The 19,534-nt window shown below is 30.5% G+C and overlaps 1 protein-coding gene across 1 annotated transcript in view; it reads right to left on the minus strand.

The window, feature by feature from the left end:
* The window catches only part of LOC145247313 (uncharacterized), a 558,870-nt gene that overhangs the window by 452,909 nt on the left and 86,427 nt on the right, over nucleotides 1–19,534 (minus strand). Inside the window, exons 38-48 of the mRNA XM_080108949.1 lie at nucleotides 16,505–16,531; nucleotides 15,642–15,707; nucleotides 12,847–12,915; nucleotides 12,137–12,571; nucleotides 11,787–11,828; nucleotides 8,344–8,778; nucleotides 7,373–7,414; nucleotides 5,382–5,426; nucleotides 2,484–2,918; nucleotides 2,161–2,202; nucleotides 87–134 (exon numbers count right to left, since the gene is read on the minus strand). Of these exons, the coding sequence (XP_079965075.1) occupies nucleotides 87–134; nucleotides 2,161–2,202; nucleotides 2,484–2,918; nucleotides 5,382–5,426; nucleotides 7,373–7,414; nucleotides 8,344–8,778; nucleotides 11,787–11,828; nucleotides 12,137–12,571; nucleotides 12,847–12,915; nucleotides 15,642–15,707; nucleotides 16,505–16,531 (1,686 nt within the window). The remainder of the gene's footprint in view (nucleotides 1–86; nucleotides 135–2,160; nucleotides 2,203–2,483; nucleotides 2,919–5,381; nucleotides 5,427–7,372; nucleotides 7,415–8,343; nucleotides 8,779–11,786; nucleotides 11,829–12,136; nucleotides 12,572–12,846; nucleotides 12,916–15,641; nucleotides 15,708–16,504; nucleotides 16,532–19,534) is intronic.

The raw sequence follows: 19,534 nt of genomic DNA on the forward strand, positions 1-19,534 counted from the left end.
TATATTCAGAAAAAGGCAACCTTTGTTAAGTGCACCTATTGTATAATTGTGTGAATTATTAATTTATCAATTAATTAGTTTCTCACCTGATGTTGTTGAAGTACGTCCTGATGTTGTGCTGATTGTAGGCGTCACTGTGAGAACGAAGGAAAGAAACAAATGTTTTTATAGTTGTTAAAATTGTTTTAAAAAAATTGTGCAGATCACTTTATCACAACATAACTATGAATCAGTATCCGGCAGTGTTGAAGTAGATATTGTATTTTGGATAATGCATAGTAGATATTGAATAATGGCTATTTCTGATATAGGTAAGATGATACTGCATAAGAGCTATTGTATAGAGGATATAACACATATAATAAATGTGAATACTGTGTTGCAGATATTATTGATATGGATAAGTTGATACTTCACAGTTGGTGCTATATAATATAGTAGACATTTCTGATATTCATTAGAGAATACTTCATAGGAGATAGTGTATAGTGGATATAACTGATATAAAAAATGTGATATGGTATAGTGAATATTGTGTGTACTATAGATATGGGGAAGGGGATACTGTCTTATATACATGTCTCCTGGATATTATTCAAATAAGTAAGTTAATACTCTACAGTTGGTACTATATAATGTAGTTAAGATTGCTCATATTTAAAATTGGTTAATTTATATTGAATGTTACTGATATGATAACGTGATAATTCCTTGTGAATATTGTGATGTACATACTACTCAGATGAGATAATGAATAACTTTACGGTAGATATTGTATATAGAAAGTAATTACTGGGAAGTAGCTGTGCTGAATTAGATACAGGTCTGCACTAACAACGTTGTTTCTGTAGTGAATCTATGGCACCAAGTTAACTCATGATATTGGAAATGTTTATATTCTCTCAGCCTTATTTGTTGATTGTATTAGGAAATTAATGTTGTGAAAATAGTATAAAATAAATAAAAAACTAATAGCTGATTTAAATGAATTCCGTTTTTATACATTTTCAACGTTGACATATGATTGGGGTGTGTCTAAAATGTAACAAAGCCAACTCTATGTATTAAGAATGAGTTTTAAAATAATAATGTTACTATTTTTAACATGAGGAGAGCCATGGAGGCTTTGTTAATTATTCTGTAACTTTTACTTTTCAAAGAATTTTCATATTTAACTGTTATTAGAAAGATTTGATCGGTTACTGTTACTCTCAGTATAGCAGATATGTAATAGATTGATTTGTTTTACTGCGAAAATGTTTGATAAAGGATTAGGCATAAGTTAACTCTAGAACATTTCTTTGGTTACCATAATTCACAAATAAAATAATGAATAAATAAGAGAATCAATGTTAAATCGTGCAATGCGATTCCTAACGTACGATTCTGTGGCCTCTTGTCTTATGTTTTAAATAAACAATCTTTTCATAAATCGATATATTGTGTTTGCTCTATTTTTCTTGTTAAGAAAAAATCGTCTATGGAATCAGATATAAAGCTAGATGTTTTTTGATTCCAATACCATAAAATGTTCTTAGTTTTCTGATTCTTGATTATGATTCAGATCTATCGTCTCAACGATAACGTATGGAACTCAATTCGAATTCTGTAAATTAGAATTTTCAACAGTTTATTATTCGAAAAAGAGAAAAGCTTAGAATTTTCCGTCTTTCATTGAGTTTTTCAAAGAATGATTTTATCTTCAGATGAAAGTAGTTAGCAAAATAATATTCACATAATTTTTCTAGTTAGCATATAAATTGAAACTAATTATAAGAGAAGTCATATTTGTATAAAAGTTGGTAATAATGCAGAACTATATAGGTTAAAAGGATATTCAAAATAAAGTCCAGGCTCAGTAGAGAAAAAGTTGAAAAATGTGGTGCAATCCAAAGAAAATATTGATTGGTCAGATGTAAAGATGCAAATGAAATTGTCCCAAAGTAATGGTAATACTCTAAGTTGTTTTGTGTATAACCTGATTTTCTAATTATGTTAAACAGTGTTCAATATGATTTTTAATAAAATAATTATTCAAAAAATTAACCAAAAATTATTTAGGTGCATTTGATCACAAATTGTTCAAAGAATATAACATCATAGAATAGTGTTTGTTGGCAAACATTTTTAAATATTATAAAATCTCGTAAATCCACTTACCTGTTGTGGTAGTTTTCTTTGTAGATGTTGTTATTGGTGATGCTGGAAATGTAGATATAATTACAATAGCAAAATCATAGTAACAGTAGCAGTATTTTTGGAGAAATTGTTGAAAACTATATTATTTATTAGTCATTTTATGCCAAAAGCTACATAATGTTTCTGAGAATATTTAAACATCTATATTATTTGTGAGTAACTTTTGGTAATTTTCAGTTTGAGTTAGATAAGCAAATAAGATCACTTTATCTGAATAATAAAAGTTATTTCCAATGAAAGAAATAATATTAATTTTGCAAAACAATAGATTTAAAGATTCTTACTTGGTAAATGGAAACATGCTTCAACATCCAACCATACTTTGTAGTTTGGATTTTGATCATCATCTTTTTCTTCCAAAATCACCTTAATTGCTGTCATTTTGTCAAATGTGGTTGAGATGAATGGTCCACTGGTTTTAGTGGCATCAGAATATTCTATAAAATCTTCTGATCCTGGAAATTGTACAAGAATTGTAAATTTCTCTGCATTGCCATGCACATCAACTTTGATCAGCTCTACTCCTTTAGGGTCATCAGTCAGTTTAACTGTGATGCTGGGTTTCTGGTCAGTGGCCATAGTTGGTGCTGGTACAATCCATCCAACATCTCCAGGTCTGACATTACTTACAGGAGAGTTTGGTGTATCTGGTGTTCCACTAATGTACTCATCAGGAATTAAACTTTTATCATTCATACCGTTAGAAGACTCACAGGGAACTGCAAAAGATATAAATCAAGTTCAAAGTATGGTCGTTTAAAATTGCTTGAGTTTAAAATTGCTTGAGTTTAAAATTGCTTGAGTTATTGCCAACTACTATTAGCTCAATGCAAACTATTTTTAAATAAACAAACGAATTGCTTTTAATAGTCAAAATATTTATACAAAAACATTAAAATATCAGTTGCATTCATTGTCTCCTACCCCATTTTTTAGTCCAGTGGTTAGAATCGTTATCATCTAGATGGTTGTAGGTTCGATCCTGAGTCCCAGAGGGATGCAAACCAGAATTTTTCCAGGGTCACCCATACTGAATTTATATTAAAAACAATGCCCTCCATATTTTGGCCAAGTTTTAGGAAAATTTAATGGATGACTCAAACGCTATGGGACAAAAAGTGTCATTTTTGGTAATTCTGAGGCATTTTTTACCTCTTTTGAACCCCTGGGGACGCCGAATCCCAGTGTAAATGGATAACGGTGCAGTTTCAGGCCTTAACAGTTGAGTTGAGTTGACCACTGTGAAAAGCTACTATATTAATTAGACATATAAAGTTTTTGTCGAAAAATATGAAAAAAAGAGCCACAAAATGGGGCATTTTTCGCATTAAACGCCCCCGGGGACGCAAACCAGAATGTTGCCAGGGTCACCCACACTGAATTTATATTAAGAGTATTGGGATCCATATTTTGGCCATGTTTCAGAAAAATCTAATGCATGGATCAAAAGTTATGGGGCAAAACGTGTCATTTTGGGCAATTTTTGGCCATTTTGGGTCATTTTTGACCTCTTTTGAGCACCTGGAGATGCAACTGGAATTTTTGCAAAAAAATTTTTTTTTACTGTGCTCATCTATTTAATGAAATACAATTCATGGCAAAATTTCAGGAAAAACTAATGGACGGTTATCTGGCAATAGTCTGGACTAACGGAGGCACGGACGCATGGACGCACGGACACACGGAAGCACAGACGCACAGACACCACTGAAAATATAGGTCCCTCTCCGATAAATCAGGGGACTAAAATGTGGATTGTAGGATAATTGTGGATAGCCACTGGTAGTAATGATGATACTCTCCTTGCGTCTTACTAAACTCTCGACGTAGTTGTAAAAATAAAGATGATCTACTTTTTTTCTAGCTATTGCATTACTCATATCTTATCAGTGACCACGTCTCTGGTCTTCCTTCTGGTTAATTCAAAGATATAGTCTCCACCTTGAAACCATAGTGGTAGTAATGCAAGTGAAGTTTGGGATTGCATCAATTATGCCATAAGATGGGGTACTGTTGGCACATCTGGGCAGGAGCTGATAGAAGCACCTCACCTTTCCTTGACAGAGTTCGAAGTAGACTTTGTAGGCTAATAGATGCCTTTTTTCTTTCCTGCAACCTCTTTCCCACAGAAGAAACGTTGTAAGCCTGTCTCTGCTATATCGTTATTTTCATGGCAAGAGCTTGTCTGATCTCCAATCTACGAAAAACGCTCGTCTAGTTGAAACCACTATCAATAATTTTCCCCACTCATCATATGTGCCTTAACCTAAATGTGGATTCCATGAACAAAGTTTTTTTCTTAGAACTGCATGCCCGTGGAACTTTCTTCCGTTTCCCTGCTTTTCAGCTGACTACAATATGGTCATCTCCAAGTCCAAAATAAACAAGTTCTTGATGAGCCGTCCCCTTAAGTAATCCAACTTACCAAATTTCCACTATTAAAGATTATTACGATATTATCCCATTGACTACCATACACTTAACTATTATCCTCGAATAGCCTCTGGCCTTGATAAGTGGTAACTGCTTTGTAAAAAAAAAAAAAAATCAAAGATCGATGTAGCCTTTTTCTGTGTTGTTATTGTTTTTGAGTACATCAGACTTCTGTATATAATCCATGAAGATTATACTTCAAGATTATTTGATCTGCATGAATCTCTCGTTTTTCGTTGCTATTCATCCAGCCACACAAAGGAATATTAATTTTGAACATTGAATTTTAAATATGTTAATAATTACGAAAATGTGCATCCACATACAAGCTTATTCTTGGTTCCTAGTTATTTACTTCCTTACCAAGACAAAATTAGAGTTACTTTTTAATGTAAAGGAAATCCAGCTTCCCAAAAAGAGGCATTACGGATTGGAACAAAAGTAATAATTTCATCAGTCTGAAAGTATTCTTCAATGATGAAGGGCACGATAATCTAATAGAACAGATGCTACATTTTATTTAGTGAGTATAGTAAATATTTTATTTTGCTGTGTTATTGTTTTTGAATGAGCAAGACTTCTGCACTGAGTTCATGAAGATCGTACCTCGAGATTGTTTAATTGGCATGAAGTCTCTGCTCGTTCATAGATATTCTTTACTGCAAGATTGCAGGTTCACCTGCGATACCAAGAGCAACAAAGCCTAGCAAGGAAATACTTTTTAAATTTCCCAAACACAATTTACTTACCTGCTGGAGTAGTTGTCTTTGTGAATGTTGTTGTTGTGGGAGATGCTGTAAATAAATACAGAGTTACAACAGAAGCATTATTAGAGAGAATGCTTTAAAAATGTATTAATTGTTCGTCATTTTAAGTTTAATATTACATCTTTAATTTTTTGATATTTCTCTGAAATAATTATATGGTCAAATTAAAATGAGATAATTTAAATAAAAATCATTCTTATTTGAGCAAGATGGAAAAGTTGAGTATATGGCATGATGCTTTGTAGCTCTACCCAATAACAATTACTAGTCAATATATGTATATACAGATGTAAACTATGAGAAATAACATCAAAGCTATCTTTATTGTTTGATGATGTCTTTAATTTTCAGAGAACATTTAAATAACTACACCTTTTGTAAGTATTTTTTTTTTTTAGTTTATCCACCAAACATTTCAATATATGTAAAACTTTAAGCACTCAGTGGAGTACTGTCTAAACTAAAATTTGAACAATAGTGAACATAACTGAACTTGAATAAGAAAAAGTAATTAAAAATGTTGTTACTAAAAATGCTTATATTACTATTTACAGCTTAAAAGGGCATATCAAAACATATTCAGAAACTATTTTCAACTTGCTATAATTCTTGAAAGTAGCTTACAGGAAATACTAACAACTGAGTATAACAATGTCTTTATTATATATATTGAAATCATATATTATTAATATGCAAAATGGTTAGTAAATGAAAGAAACCTGGTTGTTTTTGCAAGCTTACCTTTACCTGAATAATATTTATGTATAAGATTGATAAAATATGGATAAAACACAAAGTTTGAGGAATATGAAATGTTATATTAGAATAATACATGTTAATGTGGAATGTGCACGAAATATATTCAATAATTAAAAATGTGTTCACAAATAATCATTGTTTACAAAATTGAACTGTTAAACTTTCATATTATATTGCATTTAATTTCATCAAAACCATCAGTAATGACAATATATTATTTTAATTAGTTGGCAAAAATAGATTAAAAAAAAACATGTTATTTACTTGTTTCTTATTTTTTAAAAACTTAAGTATAGGAAAAATTCAGCAGTTGTATGAAAGATCAGAATTTGATTGAAATATCTCTCATATATTTCATAAAGAATCTATCTTTATTTTTCAGTTATTAATTATAATTAATGAGTTTATTTAAATATAATGTATGAATTTCGGAAGCATGATTTTATGGAATATAAGCTAAAAACTTTTATTTTACATTTCCTGAAAGATTTATTGCTTTTGGTTACTCTTATTAAAAATTATTTTGATAACCGTTGAATGAAAACACGGAATATATTAGCATATTGAAATTAAAAGACTACATGGTTATATGGTGTGTTATCTCACAGAGATTATGAATGTTGTTTGGCATGTTAACCAGAAAGTAATGGAATGTGCGGTCTTACAATCTGCGATTGATCTTCTAATGCATAATAATCTCAGATAAATAGAAAGAACATGACCTGAATGATTACCAAGGAAACCGCTTCATGTGTTAATGAATGAGAAAGCAGGAAAGGCCAATAATAAACTGAAAATTTCACGGATATTTCAACAACTCCTATATGATGATAATGAGACCATTTTTGTCTCCAGCAAATTTTAAATTAGATTTGATACAATGAATATAAGTACACCCGGCTCTTTCGTCTTGCGATATTGTGATTGGCTAGTTAAGCCATTAATACTGACTGGTAGAAGTATTTGAAAGAAACATTGAGAGACACACAAGACTCACACTACAAACTCCACTGCAACTACAATACTTGTCTATACAGCGGCATACCAGATTTATCACTCAAACTGAAGCAATAGCAAATCCCTTTCAAGGGATCATATCAACACTTAATGAAAAAAAAACCCCAAAATATTAATTTAGGTGTATTTGATCAGAAAATCATGAAAGTGTTAGTTGGAAACTTTTTTAAAATGTCCTCAAATATAAATCTACTTACATGCTGTGGTAGTTTTCTTTGTAGATGTTGTTGTTGGAGATGCTAAAAATAAATATATAATTACAGTAGCAGCATTATTGGAGAAATTGTTGAAAAAATTATTATTTATTAGTCATTTTAAGCCAAATGTTAGAGCATTTTTCTGATTATATTTAAACATCTATATTTTTGTGCTTAATTTTTAGTAATTTCAAACAGTTTAAAGATATGCAAAATTTCACCATTCCAGCTAGATTAGAATTTGGACAATAATGAGTTTAATAAATAAGATAACTAAATGTGAATATAAAATGTAAACCGAAAAAAATTTACTAAAAATTGTTGTATGATTATCTATAGATGAAATGGATTATTTAAGACAGACATGGGTTCAAATACGCTCAGAGGCTATCACAATATATTTATAAACTATTTTCTACTTGTTATGACTCGGGCTTCTTTTAATGAATACTAGCAAATATTAGTTACCATTACAGCATTTTTAAAATTTTAATCATATAAAAAATACAAAACAAAATAGTTGGTAAATAAAAGATACCTAGTTGTTTTACAACAGATTAACTCATAACAGAATATTTATATGTAGACTTTGTAAAATATACATAAAAACCTAGATGACTTAAATACAACGGGTTTACCCATGACAGGGATAACATTTATACATAGAATTTGTAAAATACACATAAAACAATCGGTCAAAAGATTATGAAATATCCTTACTTTGCAATTTGAAACATGCTTATGGAGCTATATTAAATTCTTTATTAGTCTATATAAAGATTAGCATCTAATTTAATTATTGATATGTTTTTAATCGAAGTCATATGTAAATTATGTAACAAAATGGTGAGTCAATGAGAGATACCTAGCAGTATTACAACAGGTTTATCCAAGTCAGAAATAATATTTATCAATAGAATTTGTAAAATATACATAAAACACTCGGTCAAATGAATATGAATGATCCTTACTTGGCAAATGGAAACATGCTTCAACATCCAACTTTACTTTGTAGTTTGGATTCTGATCATCTTCTTTTTCTTCCAAAATCACCTTGATTGCAGTTACTTTGTCAAAGGTGGTTGAGATGAATGGTCCAGTGATTTCGGTGGCACCAGGAAGTGGTTCAAAATCTTCTGATCCTGGACGTTGTACAAGAATTGTGATTTTCTTTGCATTACCGCTCACATCAACCTTGGTCAGCTCTACTCCTTCAGGGTCATCAGTCAATTTAACTGTGATGCTGGGTTTCGGGTCAGTGGATTCAGTTGGTGCTGGTACACTCCATCCAGGGCCTTCAGGTCTAGCATCACTTACAGGAGAGTTTGGTGTGTCTGGTGTCCCACTAATGTACTCATTAGGGATGAGGCTTTTATCATTCATACCCTCAGAAGACTCACATCGAACTGCAATAAATTAAATCAATTTTAGCAATTTATAGTACACATACATCTTCAAAGTTTTTTGTGGTGCAAAGTTTCCTATAAAATTGGAAAATAAAGATAAAATTAAATTATTTTCAAACATAATGATGAAGCCACTTTTCAATTAGAAAAATTCATTGAATCTGTTGAAATTAGTTTACATAGTATGAATCAAAGAACACATCTTTAATCTGAAGCAATCGTCAAATGTAAGGGACATATTAAAACAGAATCGATAATTTCAAAATGTCTATTTAGTTTATAATGCATGTCATTATAAATCAAAGCTTGATTTTGAGTTCAGTTTGCAAACTGCTATTTAATCTAAATTTTTAATAACATAATAAAGGTTTTGCCTATGTAATAGTTATAAGTGATATCCATCTGTTTAAAATTCTTCACTGACATCACAAGAGAAATAGAAATGAGACATAAACCTCTTGCTAATCATGGACGTCATCACATTCTGTTGTGCAAAAATGCAGTTCATAAAAGCAGCAAATGTACAACAAGTTTTATTTTCATTATAACCCTTTTCTCGATATATTACAACATGAACAGCAATTCAATATCTATTTTAGAATCAATAACTTATACACCATCAATTCCATTCTATAAACTTTTGTACAGTGTGATTTTTTCTTAAAAATTTAAAGCATTTTGTGTATAATTTCATTTTTAAATTTAAAAAATAATATGCTTAGAATAGATATTTTAAAAATAAAATGAATATTTAAAAAAATAATAAAAAAATTATGTCGTGGGATTTGATATGTAAAAAAAGTTTCTGTTGTGGGATTTGATATGTAATTGCGTAAAAATTAATGCATTAACCATGAAATATATGTTTGGTAAAAATATTTATGCAATTATCAAAAATATAAATCCACTTACTTAGTGTGGCAGTAGTCTTTATTTAAAATTTTATCATTATTAATCATTAGTAATTTAGTCATTCTGAACAAAATACTAGGAAATTCTTCTTTTCATTGTTTCTATAAAGTAGCAGCATAATAAAGTTAAAATTTGATGATTTAAATACAAAGAATTATCATTCATGCATCAAGCCTGAAAAGGGTGGGGTTTGTGTGGTGGTGTTATATAGCTATATTTAATTCTTAATTAATATATACAAAAATTAGCATCTAATATCATAAATATAGCTATTTTGTTCATCTGAGTAATGTGTTAATTATATACCAAATGATCAGTCAATGAGTGATACAACAGGTTTATCCATGACAGGGATAATAATTATACATTAGAAATGATGAAATCATTTTCATTATATTATTTCAAAATGTAATGATGAAAACCACTTTTCAATTAGAAAAATCAAAACTATTTAAATTAGCTTACATAGCATAAATCAAAGAAAAAACTTTAATCTTTAGCAGTTTTTCAATGTAAGGAAGATATTAACACAGATCTGATATAAGCAATAATAAAACACAAGAAATTTCAAAATATCTATTTCATTTACCATATATGTCATTGTAAATTAAGGCTTGATTTTAAGTTCAGTTTATGAAGGTTTGGGGGAAAAGAGGAAGGAGGCTAATCGGGCGATAATTGAGTGGGTCATTTCTTTCATCAGAATTTTTGAAAATTGTTACCACAGAAGCAGTTTTCCAAGTTCGGGAAAGCAAGATTCGGTAATTTGTTGAAGAGTTTGGAGAGAACGGGGGTAACCTCAGAGGAGCATGTTTTAAATAGTATACCAGAGATGAGATCAGGCCCATACGCCTTTGAGGCGTCTAGTTTTTTTTTATGATATTATGAATATGAGAAAGGGTGATTTTCAGATCATCTTCTATTAACAAAGGGAAATTTGGAAGGGAGTGGTTTGTTAAGCTTAAAGTGGAGTTGGAAGCAAACAACCGGGCAAGCAGATTAGCTTTTTCAGTTGCAGTGCAGACAACATAATGGTTGTTGGATAGTGGGGTAATTGTTGATTGCCCATTACTTCCAAAGTCTTATAAATTTTTCAGAAATCGCGAGTTTCTAATTTCTTCACGTCAATGTATTTCATGTTGATTTCTGTGTGCCTCCTCTTGGCTGTATCTATAACAGGCTTGCAATTATTTCAAGCTACTATAAAATTTTGTATATTCATATTGAACTTATGTCAGATAAATCTGCAGAATGTATACTTCTTTTGAGAAATGGCTGCTGTACAAGTAGAGGAGTTGGGGAGAGTTAGAGTTTGCTATAAGACTTCTGTATGGAAACATATGCTTAAATTGTGGTTAACCAGAAAATAATACAGAGCAACTTGTTTATTTAAATTTAATTGATATTCCAAATAAGCAAATTGCTCTGCCCACACTGTAAAATCTATGAGCCTACAGTCTGTGACAGATCTAATGAAGAATAATTTCAGATAAATAGAAAGAACAAAACCTGAATTATTACTAATGAACGAGAATAATCTGATAAACTGAAAATTTCATTGACACCCACTACAACTTCTATATGATGATAATGAGGACATTTTTGTCTTCAACAAATTTTAAATTGGATTTAATAAAAGAAAATAAATTTGAGATTCTATCACAAATTAAAAACAGATATTCAGTTTATATTGTCTGCTTTTGCCCAATATGAAACTATATTTTGAATTCAATTTGCAAAAAAACATTAAAAGAAATTATTTTAAAAATGAATAACTATAAAATTTTTATTCCATAAATAAATAATAAATGACAATGAATGGACTAAAAGTCAAGATCTTTTTTAGAATCAAGACTTGTTTAGATAGATCCCTTTATCTGAAATCTTAAAAATTTATTTATGTTTGAAAACATGTTGTGTATAGTCTGCCTTTATAATCGTTCCATACAAATTTTGAATGAAATAATTATTTAAAAAATAAACAAAAAATTAATTTAAGTGCATTTGATCAGAAAATGTTCAAAGAATATTAAAAAATCACAAAAGAGTGTTTGCTGGAAACGTTTTCAAATGTCGTCAAATATACATCCTCTTACCTGTTGTGGTAGTCTTCTTTGTAGATGTTGTTATTGGAGATGCTGAAAATAAATATATATAGTTACAGTAGCAGTATTATTGGAGAAAATGTTGAAAACTTTATTATTTATTAGTCATTCTATATCAAATGTTGTATAATGTTTCTGGGAATACCTAAACATCTATATCGTTTGTGAGTAACGTTTGGTAATTTTCGGTTTGGAGAATGATGAGTAGAATAACAAATAAGATAAAAATTTTGAATAGTAAAAGTTATCTGTAAATAATTTCTGATGACAGAAATAACATTTATTTGTAGAATTAGTACAAATTGACTAAAAGAATTTTAAAGATTATTAAATGTCCTTACTTGGCAAATGGAAACATGCTTCAATATCCAACCATACTTTGTAGTTTGGATTCTGATCATCTTCTTTTTCTTCCAAAATCACCTTGATTGCTGTTACTGTGTCAAATGTGGTTGAGATGAATGGTCCAGTAATTTCAGTGGCACCAGGAAGTGGTTTGAAATTGTCAGATTCTGGACGTTTTACAAGAATTGTGACTTTCTTTGAATTCCCACTCACATCAACCTTGATCAGCTCTACTCCTTCAGGGTCATTGGTCAGTTTAACTGTGATGCTGGGTTTTAGGTCATTGGGTTTAGTTGGTGCTGGTACAATCCATCCATCTTCTCCAGGTCTGATATCACTTACAAGAGAGTTTGGTGTGAATGGTGTTCCAGTAATGAAGTTATCAGGAATGAGGGTTTCATCATTCATACCATTTATCGACTCACAACGAACTGCAATTTGAAGAAAAATAGAGAAATTAAATTATGTGAAAATAATAAATCATCAATATATCTATGGAAATAAACCTATATATTTTTTATCTTTGTATAATATTTCATAAACAAGAAAATGTCTAAATGTCACTTGGATAATTAATACTTTTGCATATTACATTGTCTTAATAATTTGAAAAATAATTCTTACATATAATACTGTGCATGCTATTTATTTTAAACTATTTTGTTAATATATGAATATTTACATTATTAATCAAATAGTTTCTTACCTGATGTTGTTGATGTGGGTCCTGATGTTGTTGAAGTAGGTCTTGATGTTGTGGTGGTTTTAGGGGTCACTGTTACGTGAATAAAAAGAAAAAGAAAATATATGTTGTATTTTATTGAAAGATATTTTACATTTTTTTTTTTACAAGGTGGTCACCACTTATCAAGGCCCGGAAGCCACTCAGGGATAAGGGTTATTGCAAGTACAGTACGTTAGTGTGGAGATTTAATGAAGTGTTTACTTAAGAGGGCGGTTCATTAGGAATTTGTTAACGTTGGACTTGAACACATCCAAGTTGTAGTCAGGTGGGAAGCAGGCAGACGGAACAGAGTTCCACAGGCGTGCAGTTCTAAGAAAGAAGCTTTGTTTATGGAATCCACGTTTTGATTTAGGCATAGATAAAGAGTGGGGGAAATTTTTCACAGTGGATTCAGCTAGACGGGTGTTTTTCGTGAAAGATTGGCAAGGGAGGACCAGAGATTGGAGTTCATACGAGCACCTGCCATGGAAATAAAGATAAAACAAGGATAGGCTTGCAACGTCTCTTCTGTGGGAGAGAGGTTGCAGGGTAGAGAAAAGGGCATCCCCCACTAAGCCACGAAGTCTATTTTGTACTCTGTCAAGGCAGGACAGGCTGTTTTTAGCAGCTCCTGCCCAGATATGGCAGGAGTATTCCATCCTTGGACGTACTTGGCTTTTATATAGATAGAGAATTGCATCAGTAGTGAGATATCTTCTGGAGCGGTAGAAGGATCCCACCATTTTTCCAGCGACCTTGGCAACGGACTTGATGTACGTGTTCCATTTCAGATCAGGAGTAAAGGACAAACCCAGAAGCTTGTCAAAACACGGGGCTTCTCCTAGATGAGAGCCATCCATTTCAATTGATGCCAGATGGGGATCAGAGCATTGATGATGTAAAGATAGGAGTTTGGTTTTAGATGCATTAAAGGTAACCAGCCACGTCTTCCTCCACTGAACCACGCGCTCGAGATCAGAGGAGAGAGAATCAGAGAGAACTTTGTCATTTACAGCCTTTGATGTGTTGCTGTAAATGGTCGTGTCATCAGCATAGATGTCAACGAATGATTTAAGTATGTGTTTAGGGAGGTCATTGATGTAGATCATGAAGAGAGTTGGGCCCAGGATTGACCCTTGAGGGACTCCAGCATTAATACTGTAGGCCTCTGATTTTTGTCCATCGACCACTACTCTTATGAGCCTATCGGAGAGAAATGATTTAATGACTGAGAAAACATTTCCAGTTATACCGTAGCTGGAAATCTTGTGAAGTAGGCCCTTATGCCATACCTTGTATGAGATAAAATAACCGTCAATTAGGAAATAGGGATAGGGAAACTGATATTACATATTAGATACTCTATATTGAATATTGTAGAGTTAATATTACTAATGTGAGAAAGTGTATCTACTGTCTCACATCAGTAATATCAACTCTACAATATTCATGAATAATAAATCATCAATAAATCCATGGACATATATCTACTACAGACACACACAAACATTTTTACCATCGTTGTGTAGTATTACATAGACAAGAAAATGAAGGAGATATATTCGTCTAAATTTTACTTCGCGGTTTGGCTTGATATAGTGAATAGTATCAATATACAAAAGTAGATACTGCAAATTAATATTATTGATAAAAGAATGTGGACACTGCATAATGAGTAGTGCACAGTGGATGTATATATATATATAATTGGGGACTCATCGCGATGCACCTGGAGGAAGCATCACATACCTCTCACAGTGACAAAGTTCATACTATATTGTAGTCTACATTACATTGTAAAGAACCTACTGTTGAGTTTATAAAATTATTTTTATCTATAATATCTTGCATTACAGTTTAAAATGCAAAAGTCATATATCATGCTTTAATTATGGATTTCGAATGCAGCCTTGCCATATCAAGGAACCCACTGTTGATTTTATATGCTTGGCAGTACTTAAAACTTAAATGCTTATAATGGCTTGCATGTAAGTGATGATAATGGCTCGCACTTAAATTTAAAATGAAAAAGTCAAGTATCACTGTAAAATTGTGCTTTAAGCAGAAACATTCATTTCGAACACACCCCTGTTATATCAAAGAACCTACTGTTGATTTCATATGTTGGGCCTTTCGCATTGTGTACTAATAAAACTTCTCAAATACACTTGTGATGTTAGGCTGTGTAAGATGTTAACTTCTATCAAAATCGCCTCTTCTTTCTTTCATCAGATTATTTCGATTATCGATACTTATCAAATACATTTCTACACAAAACCTATTTAAGAACACTGCCAACTACATAAAGAACCTTTGTGCGAATTTTCATAAAAATCGACCCAGCCGTTTTCGAGTCCTTAGGGAATTAACTCACACATACGCACATACACAGACAAATTCCTTTTATATGATAGTAGAGATAAAGATTAGATTAGGAAGTGTCACTTTGCACTGCCATATTATTGTTTTGTTTTTAGCTTATTTTCTTATTGTTTGTCTAAATTTATTTTCCATAATTTGTGAATCTCAGGAGGTAGTTCAATCGAAGCTACAGGTGTGTAAGCTACTGAAATGTTTATATATATATATATATATATATGCGTATACATAACACTATCAGATAAGAAAAAGAGATCATCATAACAAGACTGACATTAACTGTGGTTATAATGCTAATTGATAACCTAATTTTATTCTGAATTACTGAATGTTTCTAGAGGGGTGTAATTCTATATATGAAGTAAAGTTTTGTTGTTGAGTATTCTTCCATATTTTACCTGTAGTAATAAATGGTGTTGATGTTATCGTTGGAGTTCCAGTTGAAGTGGATCCTGTGGTTGGTCCTACAAGGAAAATAGATTAATATATTAATATACTTTTGTAATAATATGAACATTAAAAAGTACTAAAATGCTTACCAGCATTGTTTGGGAATGAACAGGAAACCTTTGTTTACTTCTAATACATGCCATCACATAGATATATATTTTATCTCAAGGGACATTCATTGTCAAACATAATTAAGTGATGCAAATAATTAAGAAAAAGAAATATTCTATTTGATTATTTACACCGTTTCCCTCCTCTCACCGCTTCTCATCTAATCTTTCCTTCTCTCACATTCTAAAACATTCAAATGAAGCAACTAAAGTTATCAGAGTTTTAGTATTATGTAGAAAAATGAACCATATCTGAACATATGTATTTATTACATGCACAAGAGTACAATAATAGGTTTTATAATTCAAGAATGATTTCTTTTTATTTTAATTACTTGGGATAATTCATATCATACTTAGGCTAGAATCTATTTAACTTCAGATGAGATTCTTACATCTACTACCTCTCTGTTTCAGAGTAGACCAGGGAGTAATTGCAACTAATGAACGGTTCTAAAATTTCTCAAATTGTTGTGTTTAAGAGTCTTATTTTTGTGCTAGTCCATATCATAAATTAAACCGTTATCTGAAATCTTAAAGAAAGGTGCTTGTTTTTATTTTCTTTAGAAACATTTGAGAATAATCTGATTTTATTCTTTTTATGCCAAAAACTTACTTTGGTTAAATAATTATTAAAGAAAAAAATAAAAGAAAGTATGAACACATCATTAATAATTTTCATTAAATGTAAATCCACTTACCTGTTGTGGTAGTTTTCTTTGTAGATGCTGAAAATGAAAACATAACTATAATAGCAGAATTTGTTGCAGAAATTGTTCAAAATGTTATTATTTATTAGTCATTCTAAGCTAAATCCTACATCAAATCTATTCCCATTCGTTAAGGATATTACTACGATGTTTAAAGCATATTTTTCACTTCATAGCACATGCATTATTATATCATTATAAATTATAGAGTATTATATCATTATAAACTATAAAGTCTGGCTATAATAATTACTGTATTAGTCTAAATAACCACATTTTACCTCTCAGAATGTTATGGATTATATATCCAATGTAGGTTCCTAGCTTGTCTTCCATTTTCTGCTCTTCTCTATATTGTTATGTGTGTTCTCCATTATAACAGACTTTTATCTGGTACATCTATATTCAAAGTCTAATGCTTCATAATTTGACTCTTCAAATGAACACTGATAATCTTCCAACATATTTTCGTGTTTATTTACACTATTATTTATGGTATCACCAGTATTTTGACTTAACATCTCTTCATATTCTTGATCAGATCTTAATTGGTTTTCATGGTCAATATTGTTATTACCTTTTATGCCTATCAATGTTGTATTATGCCGTTTTTGCATTATGGAAATCGCTATTTAGGGTTCAACTTCTCCATTTCTCATTTGGCTAAGGCATAGTTTATAGGGCTCTTATCTGTTTACTCATTAATGCAGACGGACTTTATAATTTATCGGCATTCTGTAACTAAATAACAGACATGCTAGGAAAGTTTTAATGTTCTCTTCTTGAAAAAAAAATGTTTTTAATCACAGTTTTTTGTCTGTACCATCCGCTCTGCGATTCCATTTGATTGCAGATAGTAAAGGGGTGTTTTATATGGGATGTATCTAATACTCCTTAATCATGAATATGGACTTTCATCACAAAATTTGGGAGCATTATGGCACACTTACAAATAATATTGGCAATATTTGTTTTACAGCACTAGTATTTTTTTACTTTGAAGATTTTTAGGCTAAAAGGAAGTTGATTGATATCAAATAATCTCAAGTCCTATGAATTCTGGTTCTGAATTCAGGATCATAGTTCTGTATAATTTATTCTTGCAAAAATTCTTTATTTTCACACATTTGGGACATTTGCGTATAATTTTACTCATTATAGGTATATATGTTTAGTCACAAAGTTTCAGAATTTAAACGTTTCTGTGTAGCAGTTATTTCATAGGGTATATATCATCGTTCATGATTTTTTTTTTTATTATTTTCTATATAGTTCTTGTAGCATTACCAAATCTTTATTTTAAATGATCCCTTTTTCTATTATACATTTGGATCACATTTTTTCTTTTGTATGGCCGTTTCACTTTTGAACAATTACTCTTTATTGTTACTTTATTGTAAAAAATATTCGGTTTACGATTGGATCTTGTAACATCTCCACACTTAGCTTATTCATGAGGAATGCATTAGTTTCTATCCTATGCAAAAATTCATCTTTGACTCTTTTCAGTACTTTGTTATTTTTTCCTTTTTAATCTGAAGCTTTGATTAGGCATCAAAATGTGATATGATATTTCCTTTTACATATTTAATATCAAAATCAAAAGCCATTAACTTTATAGTCTATCTTAATACTTGGATAATCCTATCATTCAGAACTTTCATTAAACTAAGCACAAAACACATAAAGTAAGAATATAATACAATATTATAAAAGTATATATATATATATATATATATATAAATATATATATATATATATATATATATATATATATAAACACGTATACATATATATTGTATAAATGAAAGGTGAATCTGCATAACTCATTCCACTTTTATATGTTTTAATTTTCTTCAGTTTGTGTCTATCCGTTATACCGCTACATTGTATTGTCTTCTATAAATTACCTTGCTATATAAATTAGTTAATCAGAGAATTGATTCTATTTTCTATTATAAGCGAGGAGAGATATAAAATATTTTCTGCATTAAATTTTAATTTGGTGAACTACTAAGTTAGTCTCTTGAAATTTGATATCTAAAGAATATTAATTTTTTACAATTAAAATTATGTTTGTTTATACTCATTCCTGATGTTCTTCGTTTATTTAATGAATGCTTGTTTTTTGTTCCAGTTTCTCATTGGTTGCTCCCAAATATCATCTTGATTATATTAACATGTTTATGATTGCTTTTTCTGATGGATCCTTTATTGTCTGTTGAAAAATCGAACCGGCTCAATATGGTAAATGAACCTATCCAAGCAACCCTATAGGACTATTGCTGTGGTTTCATTAATCTAGTCACCAATTTAAATTTAATGCTACGCATTTTTCAGGGCAGTTTTCATAAGAAACAGCTTTGCTACTGAATAAGTTATGTTTTTAATGTTTGGAGTAGGATATACATCCAAATAAATCTTATGATTTACACCAATTTTATAATCGTTGCAAATTTTAAAATCACCATTCGAATTCCTTATAAGAACTCTGGATAAAGCATGCTTACTTTCACCAGAAAGGACCTTTTGGAGAATACCTTCTACCATTTAAATAGTTAACTATTTTAAATTGCAGATGAATAAGGAGCCTTTGAAATATGATGAATTGCTATATCTTTTTAAAGTTTAGTGAGTTTATATGATATTGATATTAAATAAACCGGTTTATATTAGACCATGATTTTGATAACCATGACAGTAACAGCTTCAAATGTGGATTTTGTTTCAAAACTGCCTTTAAAGGATTTAGTGTTCTCATATAAGTTACATCCAATTATTTTAATAAATCTTTTTGCAATTATAGTTTAGAAAAGCCATTCTCAAAATTACTGTTACCTCACTTCCAGTATCTATTTGCATTTTTAAGATTACGCTATTCACTTTAAATTCCTTGAAAATATTTTCTTTATGCTTTTCTGCTGCAAAAATATTGGTTAGATTCTTTAGATGGGTGTCTATTATTTTAATAGTTTTTGCATTAAATTGCCATTTACATAAGGCTTGAAAGTGATTTTTCTT

Source organism: Euprymna scolopes, chromosome 25 (genome assembly GCF_053919585.1).
Source record: "Euprymna scolopes isolate OS-2025 chromosome 25, ASM5391958v1, whole genome shotgun sequence".
NCBI lineage: Eukaryota > Metazoa > Mollusca > Cephalopoda > Sepiida > Sepiolidae > Euprymna > Euprymna scolopes.